At 41.4% G+C, this 11,613-nt stretch overlaps 1 protein-coding gene across 1 annotated transcript; it reads right to left on the reverse strand.

Moving 5' to 3' along the window:
• Window positions 1-2,611: 2,611 nt before the first annotated feature.
• On the reverse strand, window positions 2,612-8,741 carry C3H9orf153 (chromosome 3 C9orf153 homolog). The gene is made up of 3 exons (XM_006066855.3): window positions 8,654-8,741; window positions 6,453-6,945; window positions 2,612-2,835 (listed from the first exon to the last, which is right to left on the reverse strand). Exons 1-3 carry the CDS (start codon window positions 8,717-8,719, stop codon window positions 2,612-2,614), a joined length of 783 nt encoding a protein of 260 aa, XP_006066917.1. The 5' UTR covers window positions 8,720-8,741.
• Between the last annotated feature and the right edge of the window lie 2,872 nt (window positions 8,742-11,613).

Genomic DNA, 11,613 nt, shown 5'->3' on the forward strand with positions numbered 1-11,613 from the left:
ACATGTCCAACCACCTCCCACAATCCTTCTCTCTGGCATCCATCTTTGCTGAACAAGGCATGCACCACCAGGAAGGACTTTGAGTCAGAATGACTGGCTAAAGACAACCCAAAAACTAATCCCATCACCATAAAACCCGAGACTGGGAGCCACGCGGCAGAGCAGTTCTCCTGGGTTCCCTTACCCTGCTGATCTCCACCCGGGTGCCCTTCCCCAATAAAATCTCTTGCTTTGTCAGCATGTGTGTCTCCTCGGACAATTCATTTCCGAGTGTTAGACAAGAGCCCAGTTTCGGGCCCTGGAAGGGGTCCCCCTTTCCGCAACAGAACTGTCATATGCATGAAGAAAAGTTTATAGTTTTAAGTGTAGAGCTTGAGGAATTTTTGCACACTGAACTTAGTCACAAAGAAAAAAACAAAATATTATGGGTAGCCCAGAAACTAGACAGTACTCCTGATGAAGATCCCCTCTATTTTGAACTGAAATACGATTTTAAAAAATAGTGCAAAAAATGCACTGCTATATATAAAATAGGTTAACAACCTACTGTTCAGCACAGGGAACTCTACTCAGTACTCTGTAATGGTCTATATGAGAAAAGAATCTTAAAAAAGAGTGAATATATGTATAGGTATAAACTGATTCACTTTGCTGTACACCTGAAACTAACACAACATTGTAAATCAACTAAACTCCAACAAATTTTTTTTAAATAGTGTAAAAATGAAAACTATAGAATAATTTTGGCTTCCCTGATGACTCAGCGGTAAAGAATCTGCCTGCCAATGCAGGAGGTGCAGGTTCAACCCGTGGGTCAGGAAGATCCCCTGGAGAAGGAAATGGCAATCCAATCCAGTATTCTTGCCTGGAGAAATCCCATGGATGGAAGAGCCTGGTGGTCTTACAGTCCATGGCGTCACAAAACAAGAGTTGGACTTAGCGACCTAACAACAATACAGACAAATTTCACCTACATACAGGCAAATTTTCTAAGTAATATAATAGGAAATAGAATCTAAAGGTATATTTTAATATCCATATACTCATATATAAATATTATTAAAAATTTAATTGCTCACTATTATTTCTTATACGCCTTCTGAGTTCTTGCTAAAGTACATATTCTACTAGTAGTTTTTCAGTAAGAGATTGTGGATAGTAAGTGATTTTAGCTCGCATATGTTTTAAAATGTAGTTATTTTTATCCCTACCTTTTAAAAAGAGTTTAGCTGGTTAGATAATCCCAGATTTACTGTTTTTCCTCAGGATTCTGAGTATACGACCCCATCACCTTCTGACATCTTCTATTAATGAAAGTTCCACTATTGATTTGTCATTTCTTTGTATGTTATCCATCTTCTCTCTTTTGCAGATAATATTTTTCTTTCTTGCTTAACGCTCTAATTTTGCCACAGTGTTTCTAGTATAGATTTATTTTTATTTTCTTGCTAATCACTCAGTGAGATTTTTCAATTCAAGATTTCACATGCGTCTTCATTTCTGGAAAATTATGTCATTTATTTTCAAGCATCATTTCTTTTCCAGTCTCCCTATATTCTTCTGCAACTTACATTGGATATATTTCTGAACTTCTAATTCTACACTCTATTACTTTTAACTTCTTTCATAGTCATCTCCTTTATCTTACTGTGCTATGAAGCTTCTCTCTAGTGCTGTCTTCTTTCAACTCATTAATCCTCTCCAAATTATCTAGTATGCCACTGAGATAATTTATGGAGGGTTATCATTATTATTATTTTATTTTCAAAGAAAATATTTTTTCCCAAGATTTCCAATTTGTTCTTTTTCAAATTTTCTTCTTGCTTCATAAATGCTAGGTCCTTCCTCATGTTTTCGGGCAGTTAGCATGTTATTTTTTAAGTTCTCAGAATGATCTCTATAGCTTCAGTTGTCCATTCTTCCATTTGTTGAATTTACTATTATTATTTGTTGAGTTTACTATTTTTATGATAATGGACTTCTTCATATGCCTAAAATATTTTAAGAGCTATTTTTGCTTAGGAGTTCACATTCTGAAGGAGATCAGCTCTGGGATTTCTTTGGAAGGAATGATGCTAAAGCTGAAACTCCAGTACTTTGGCCATCTCATGCGAAGAGTTGACTCATTGGAAAAGACTCTGATGCTGGGAGGGATTGGGGGCAAGAGGAGAAGGGGACGACAGAGGATGAGATGGCTGGATGGCATCACTGACTTGATGGACGTGAGTCTCAGTGAACTCCGGGAGTTGGTGATGGACAGGGAGGCCTGGCGTGCTGCGATTCATGGGGTCGCAAAGAGTCGGACACGACTGAGCGACTGATCTGATCTGATCTGATCACCTTCATATGCACTCTTCTTTTCATACAATTTAAATTACCTCAGTCCTGGTCCAGATGGGTTTCAGCAGTCCAAACCAGGCATTATATTAGCAGACCAATTTAGATCTTTTACTCCATAATAATGGTTTAATATTGAACCTTACATGCATATTTTATAGACTCAGTTCCTATTTTCCATGGGGCCACTGCTTCTTTGCTTTTCATGTATAAATTCACTGCTCTCAAAAGGAAGATCTGTATCTAAGATGTTTTAATGAACTACATATTTCATCTAAGGAGGCGATAACGTTTTTGGGTAATCAACTTTAGGATAAATGACCAGAGACTTATGAACTAGAGGTGGGGAAAGAGGATGCGGCAACTGCTGGCTCCCCACAAATCTCTTCTCGCTGTCATTCTTAATGTCTGAAAACTCATCCGAAACGCATCGCTTCCACTTCACAAGCCCCTTGTAAAACTTCCATTCCAGATCCCTTAGATCCATGAATTGTTTTGCTGAAAAGAATAATATTTTCAAAGAATCACACAATGGCCTTATTTAACCTCTAGTTACTTAGAGATGCTTCATGAACAGAATGAACCTTTGATGAATTCAAGTCCCCTTTTCCCTTGTGTTTCTGAACTTTCTGAAGAAATCTGTTTCTGAAGTTTAGTAAACTAAGGGGGAACCTATATTGTTCATCTCATCTAAAGCCGTCCTCCACATGGGACATAGGGTGGGCCTGGCTAGGCCTGGAGCGGACCTTGCAGGGCCGTCACAGGTAGAGGTGTCTCCTCTGGTGAGAATCGAGAGACCACAGAGCACAGAGGTCTACAGGACATAGAAAAGGACCCTAATGTGTGGTTAAGATGAGTGGAAAGACTGATCACAGTATATTTGTTAGTGTCATTTCTCCCAAGACACTAGTGTAAGCCCTGAGTATAAAAGGGCAGTGGTTTAGCTAGAATCTGGTTGTTTTCCCTTCATTTTCAGGACCTGCCAGCTTAGGGCATCATTAGTAGTTTCAACCTCTTCATGGAGGTAATGAACCATGAAAAACTCAAGCCAACATATACTATGCAGTCCCCTCCTCAGCAGCCATTGCCCTTTCCCTTCCCTTCTTTTCATGGCTAGTAAGGATGTGTTCATGGCTAAAAACAAAAAGAACAATAAAAAGCAAGATCTTAGGCAGGGGCTTGGGTGGAAAACCTGAGGCCAAAGAGCAAATAGGAGTGTAAAGAATATCAGGAGAACAGGAGAAAATGGGTCAAGCAAACAAGCAGGTGGGCTGGTCTGTTTCTCGTTGGTGTCTCTAGCATCTTCCCTGTGTCGTGATATTTGAGCAGGTCACCTATGGCCGAGATACTGCCCCTGCCCCATTCAGGCCCCCACCCCGGGAAGGGTTTGAGTTTCCCCTGGTCTGCGAGATAGGAAGTCTGTATAAATATTCTACACATGCCTAAAGTAGCAGACAGGGGTCAGGGACTGTTCTTTGATTCAGATCTGGCCACAGTGTTCAACGGCCTGTCCTAGGGCCCAGTTGCCAAGGTTGAGGGAATTTGACAAGATCTCAGCAGGCCTGGAATAGCAGGAAGGGCAGGGATATTTGGTGAGGTCATTCAGTTCAGTTCATTTGCTCAGTCGTGTCTGACTCTTTGCGACTTCATGAACCGCAGCATGCCAGGCCTCCCTGTCCATCACCAACTCCCAGAGTTTACCCAAACTCATGTCCATTGAGTCGGTGATGCCATCCAACCATCTCATCCTCTGTCATCCCCTTCTCCTCCAGCCCTCAATCTTTCTTAGCATCGGGGTCTTTTCAAATAAGTCAGCTCTTTGCATCAGGTGGCCAAAATATTGGAGTTTCAGCTTCAACATCATTCCTTCCAATGAACACCCAGGACTGATCTCCTTTAGGATGGACTGTTTGGATCTCCTTGCAGTCCAAGGGAGTCCCAAGAGGTGAGGTAATAGAATGCATGATATTGATTAGTGAAGAGCTTTATGTTGTGATCTGTGATGGACACTACGGGTTGGTTCACTCTATACTGAGTATAATCCTTTTCAGCCTTCCTCTCCTCAGAAAGTTGGAAGCTAGGATCTCTATTGACCAGCATTCCTTGCAGTAATGGGTGGCTATTGGACACAATTCTGGCCAAGAATATGTGTGGAGAGGTCACCTGAGAAGGGGTGTTCTGAGGAAGCATTGCTTTCCTATTAAAAGAGGACAGAAGTAGCCAATGTGGCTCTTTCTTTTAGCCCCCTTCCTCCCTGAAATGTATCCATAGCACCTGGAGGTACATACAATTTTAGCCATGAAGACAAAAACCACACACAAAAAGATGGGGAGCATGGGTTCTTGACAACACCAAAAAGCTTTGCTCTTGCTCTTGTCTGCCTCCAGATGGAAAAATTAAAACAAAAACAAAAACAAAAAACTCATTCGATTTTTTCTGTTATTTTTCATAAAACACATGTCTAATCTACATAGTCCTGTAGGATTTATCCAGAGCAAGAGAAGCTCATGTGATAAGAGAAGAAGAAAATGTCAGCACCCACACCCTTTTCCTCCCCTGGTTCTTGGAGCTAGTAAGGATGTGTTCTATAATATTCTTTGGTATATCAGGAGTCCTCAAGTTCTCCTGGACTGAGAAAGATTTAGGGACTGGCTGACTGATACAATAATAGCAATAACAAGCAATATAGAACAGTAAAAGATGAATTGTTACAATTAAACCTAACTAATTACTGGATGTTCCTCATAAGGATGCAAATTTGGCTTCATGCCTACTCCTTGGATAGACAGGCCATGTCTCAGAGATTCTGCCTCCAAGATCTCAGGAAATGAATTCATGGAGGCAGAAGAGAGATTTTAACATAGAGTCTGAAAGGGCACATGAGAGAACTCAGAGGAAAGGACAATTAGGCCCCTATGGGTGGCAAAGCTGTAAATGTTTCAGACCTATCAAACATTCAAAGCCTTCAGGACTTCTTTAGTAGGCATTTTGCAAATTCTTCTTATTGATTCTCAATACTTTCTATGCTTTTTAGTCTCTGGGCATACTTCACCTATGTACTTTTGTGGACTATCTAGGCCATTCCTACAGTTTCCTAGTTTCCACTCTGCCTGGGCTCCATAGCATACTAGGTGTGACTCTGCAAAGGAATTTGAGACCTGAATTAGGCTCTGTCAAGACTTCAATGCAAGGAATTACAGTGAAGATTCTTCCAGCATCTTGGACCAAACATGATCAGAGTAATCAATACATTTCTTTCAATGCGTTCCTTCAGATACTACTTTTAATGTAACAATGGAGGTGCTAAAATATTTGCTGGTTTTGAGTCAAGAACTTACCTCAGAAGGTCTCAAATATTTTATCATTGATTTAACATATTTTTTATAGCTACAGAGAATAACAAGATATGATTTTCCTTGCTTACATAATGAAAATGGAAATCTTAAGAAGACACCCTATCCTTGCTAAAACTAACAATTGTATGATTTATAACATTTTAAACTTTCTCTGTATGGCCTTTGGCTTTATATGGGTGTATCCCTATTCAAAACTCAGATATGGCTTGCTTAGAGTTCATTCACTCAGAGCTCCCTCACACTCTCCATTAAAAAAAAGGAGGAAAGGAAGGAAGGAAGAAAAAGAAAAAGGAAGAAAGAAAAAAAAAATCAGATAGGAAGTTTCTTTCTGTTGTTTGTGTCCTTTGATAGCCTTGATGCAATAATAACTCAAAGATAAACATTTGTGAAAAATATTTTTAGAAACCTCCAGTTGCAGTTGAGGTAAGATACTTAAGAAACGAAAACAATTGCTTCATAAATACTTGACTTATTCATCAACCTGGAAATGATAGTGAGCCCAAGTTTAACTGGCTCACTTTATAAATGTTTAAATGCTGTGCCTCAGTAGCACACCCTTTCAGGGGTGAATCTGAGACATGGCCCTCAAAGTTTGATTCCCTGTTCTCTATTTCCCCCATCACTATGGGCAGCGAGTGCATCAGCTCTGAACCTCAGAACTGCACGACTCCCTTGCATAAAGGACGCTAGGAACCAAGGTACAACTTGCAGTCAGAGTCCACTCATTTCCTTCCACATGGCCTCATCTGTTTAGATTACCTGGATCAATGAGGAAGTATTTAGGGGCTTTATCTTCAAAGATAAACTTCTCTGGTGAGACACAGGGAATGCCCAGCCTGCACAGAATTCTGGTGCTCTGAATCTTCTTCCGTATGGTGACCATTGACACGGATTTGGAGTGATCGATGAGAATCTCGTAAGGAAAAGTGTGCATGGGAGGGGGGATCCCATACTCAGAAATTCTCTGCTGGGATTTGGAGAGTCTCTCCACCGGGGAGAGGGACCTGGTAAGCAAGCTGCGGTGCAGGAGCTCAGTCATGGACTCTGGCCGCTCTTCTCTTCTCACCACCTTGCATGTGAAAACAGGTAAGGAATCATCTGTTCTCCCATCAGTCCCCCCGGTTCCATTCAGGAAATGCTTTTGACTGAGCATTCTCTGTGCTTCACCAGGTGAAATACAGTGCATTTTCAGGAGATTCAATTTCTTGTTCTCCTTATTAAAATTCTCAGCAAACGCATATAATTCTGGCAGCTGTAGGAAAAATAAAGTGGGGAATCAGGAGATTGATCAAAATGTCATTGTCTGGTAGGCTCAAAAATCCTAGAACAAATAGGACAACAATCCTACAAACAGAAACATCTAGCTTTGAAAGATAACTTTGCCTAACTAACTAAACAAAATCAATCGTGGGTTGAATTTGTCGATTTCAGAAGGTTGACAGAAGGTCGAATCGTAGATTGAGTCCCAAAAGGGTATTGTTTTTGTTAGGGGAAGCACAATGACTGAAACCGCCCACCCTGGCCAGGCCCTTTAGTAACCATTCGCATGAGTTGTTTTATGACAGGAGATCCTGGTAAGGAATACGGAACTAATAAGCCACCACCAACTAGAAGAGTTCGGGAAACGTCAAAAGGAGACACCGCGTGTCCCGTCCACTTCCCAGAATCCCTCTTGCTAGCATGCATCTTGGCTGGGTGATGTGTGCGCCACCAGGAAAGACTCTGAATTAGAATGATTGGCCAAAGAGAACCCAGAAACTAATCCTATCACCACAAAACCCGAGACTGCGAGCCACGCGGCAGAGCAGTTCTCCCGGGTTCCCTTACCCTACTGCTCTCCACCCGGGTGCCCCTTCCCAATAAAATCTCTTGCTTTGTCAGCACGTGTGTCTCCTCGGACAATTCATTTCCAAGTGTTAGACAAGAGCCCTGTTTCGGGCCCTGGAAGGGGTCCCCCTTCCTGCAACATTTTGACATATTGTTAAATCCTGTGAACTAAAATGAGCCCATTAGACTTGGATTCTAATGTCTTTAAGATCTTTCCAACTTTAAAATTCTATGAGTGATTAAGGAGAGAGACTGCTGTGAGGGTTGGTGACCTCTGTTTTGAGTAAGGCTGTATTTCTTTCTCGCTTTCCTGCTGGCTCTATGGTAAAGAATCCGCCTGTAATGAAGAAGACGGGATTTGATCCCTGGGTTGGGAAGATCCTCTGGAGGGGGAAATGGCAACCCACTCCAGTTTTCTTGCCTGAGAAATCCTGTAGACAGAGGAGCTTGGTGGGCTACATTCCATGGGTTTGCAAAAGAGTCAGACACGACTAACTCAAGAACAAAATATTTCTTTGAAGGAAGAAAGGGAGCCGAGCTAATCTAAATATCAAAATCTCACCCTGGTGTCCAAAGGGCTTGAATGTTCAGGAATGCCATGCAAAGGAAGCTGTAATTGTCCTTATTCACTGAAATATTTTACCAAAGCACATGGGTTTGTGGAGTGTTTGACAATGGTTGTTGGCAGAAGACAGAAGTCTTACTTCTCTCAGAGTACCCTTCTCTATCTAAAATCCTGTATTGAAAAAATAAAATAAAGTTCCTAGAGTATCCTGCCTACTAATTCTGTTATTCCTAACAGGCTCTGAGGCCTTTGATTGGAAGGCCAGCAAGGCTGAAGTGAGAGCCTGCTTTTGGGCAGCCGAGTTTCCCTTCAGTCCTGGTCAACTCTCTTGCAAGAGCAGCAGATGGGAAGGAGGCTAAAGTTGGCACAGGGCTCTTTCACAGGCATTGCCATCACCATGAAGACACCTGAGCACTCCTGCAGGCAAGGGCCTCATTTTGCTGTGACAATAAATGGTAAGTCACTGGAGTGAGATTTTTGTGTTCTCAATGGCCCATCGCTGGGCAAACAGGAGTTGGGATTTGAACAATTCTTGAATGTCAAGTGTCCGGTACTCTTAAGTACATACCGAGCATGTCAGAGATTCATCTTCCTCACCATCTTTACTCGGATCCATGTCTCTATTGAAGGACATTGTGCCTTGATTTGAGTCTCTGATTCCTAAAAGATCAAAATAAGGGAATACCAAAAGAAAGATGAAAAATCAGATAAACTACAAAGAGAGAAAGGTAACACTAAGTCTTCAGAAGGTTGTAAGACACCTTTAAATTTTATACCATTTAAATATTTCTTTTGTTGTCTCCTTACTGTCAGTCAAATTAATGATGTTTCAACCAAATCTTTTTTATGAAACACCTCAAATTTTTATGCAACATGTATTTTTAGGCATTTAATACTAGTTCAAAGAATTCTATATGGACTGTTCGATTTTCTTAGGTCTATATTTTTTGATCAACTTCAGTTCCTCTGAATGTTAACTCACCTACCCCCTTATCCAGAAAAAGTATTTTTTATTCAGGAAAAAAAGGCTAACAATAATGAAAACAACAATAATTAATGTTTTGAAATAATTTGCTTTGGGCCACATATAGAGGAGGCACTTTACATATGGGATTTTGTTTAACCCATTTTGAGAGACTAAAAATGGCCACAGAGCATTTACAATTAGCCTCATGGATAAGAGGTGCCTAAGTATGCTCAGTGTGTCTCTAGTGGTTCAGACAGTAAAGAATCTGCCTGCAACGTGGGAGACCTGGGTTCAATCCCTGAGTTGGGAAGATCCCCCGGAGGAGGGCCTGGCAACCCATTCCAGTATTCTGGGGTTTCCCCATGAACAAGGAGTCTGGCGGGCTATAGTCCATGGGGTTGCAAAGAGTCAGACACCACTGAGTGACTAAGCACAGCACAAGTCTGCTCGACATTTGACTCTGGGCTGACCTTATGCTTGGCTCTGACTGGCAGCACAAGTTAAGGCACTGAAGAGCTTGGCAGTTTCACTGCACACTCTGGGAAGCCTGAGCCACCCCGTAAGAGGATACAGTTACCCTTCTGGAGAAACCATGTGGAGTCAAGACCCAGCACCGGCCTCTGGACACGTAAATGGGGCCATCTTGGATCATGATGGCCCCAAATGCCCTCAGCTGCACCAGCAACTTTAGATGAATTCAGATGGAGAACTGTCAGCTGAGTCAGCCAACTCCAGAATCATGGTGTGTAATGAATTACAGTTGTTTCTAGATGCTGCATTTTGAGTGGATTGTTACATAGCAATAAATACTAAACTCCATGGTAGTTGAATTCTTGGTTTGAATTATTCCAGTGAACCTCAGTTGGTAGGTAGGGTATGTGAGAAAACATCTTCCTGGGCACATGTGTATGCTGACCGGTGCATACAGTAAATGGGAGGAATGTCAGAGGTGAACCCAGAATGCTCATTTGGTATTTGGGGATGAAGCAAAAACAGTTAGGTGCTTCCTCCTTCCCAAGCAAAGTGGGAAAATTCAGGAGGAAGGGTATAACTTGAATATACATATATTTGAATATATACTCATTTGGGGATATTTATTATTTGAAGATATCTATATATATCTAAGATATAGATATACACCTTAATATATTATCATCACTACTAAGTCCAGTATATCAATATTTATAATTGTATCTATACCTAAAGATATATATATGTAAAACATACAAAACACCAGGGAATCCAATGGCAGTCCAGTGGTCAGGATTCCTTACCTTCACTGCTCGCACCCCAGGTTCAATCCCTGGTCAGGAAAGTGAGATCCTGCAAGCTGTACAGCATGGCCAGATAGAATGCCTCCCCATCCCCAAACAAAAAACAAAGCCAATGTAACACAACATGCCTACCCACTTTCCTACTTTTGGGCAGAGGCTTCACATACTTGTCAAACCCCAACCTGCTGAAATAAGACTTGATTGTGCTTTCCTTTCGATAGGGAAAGCAAAGAAAACTATTTCTCAAACTTGCTTCACCTGAAACCTCTGGAGTTTTGTGGTCAGCCATGACTTTGCCTTTCACGGCAGTTGTCCACCATGGGAGAGTTGCCTTCTCCCATTACCAATAGACAAAACATTCTCTCTCTCTCTTTTTTTAAATTTTATTTTTAGTTGGAAGAAAGTTACTTTACAATATTATGATGGCTTCTGCCATATATCAACATGAATCAGCCATAGGTATACATATGCCCCCCTCCCTCTTAAACCTCCCTCCCATCTCGTTCTTTATCCCATCCCTCTGGGTTATCGCAGAGTACCAGCTTTGGATTCCCTGCATCACACAGCAAATTCACACTAGCTATCTATTTTACATATGGTAATGCATATGTTTTAATACTACTCTCTCAGGTCATTCCCACCTCAGCCTCCCCCACTGTGACTGTAGTCTGTTCTTTACATCTGTGTCTCTTTTGCTGCCCTGCAAATAGGATCATCAGTACCATCATTCTAGACTTCATATATACACATTAGTATTCAATATTTGTCTTTTTCTTTCTGACTTACTTCACTCTGTATGATAGGCTCTAGGTTCATCTGCCTCATTAGAACTGACTCACATGCATTCTTTTTTTACTAGCTGAGTAATATTTCACTGTGTACATGTACCACAGCTTCTTTATCCATTCATCTGTAGATGGACATCTAGATTACTTCCATGTCCTTGTTGCTGTCCAGTCACCAGTTGTGTCCAGCTCTTTGTGACTCCATGGACTGCAGCACACCAGGCTTCCCTGTCCTTCACCATCTCCTGGAATTTATTCAAACTCATGTCCATTGAGTTCGTGATGCCATCTAACCATCTCATCCTCTGTCGTCCCCTTCTCCTCCTGCCTTCAATCTTTCCCAGCATGGGGGTCTTTTCCAATGAGTTGGCTTGTCGCATCAGGTGGCCAAACTATTGGTGCTTCAGCTTCAGCATCAGTCCTTAAAATGAATATTCAGGGTTGATTTCTTTTAGGATTGACTGTCCCAGGGACTCTCAAGAGTCTTCTCCAACACTACAGT

This window comes from Bubalus bubalis, chromosome 3 (assembly GCF_019923935.1).
Source record: "Bubalus bubalis isolate 160015118507 breed Murrah chromosome 3, NDDB_SH_1, whole genome shotgun sequence".
Lineage (NCBI taxonomy): Eukaryota > Metazoa > Chordata > Mammalia > Artiodactyla > Bovidae > Bubalus > Bubalus bubalis.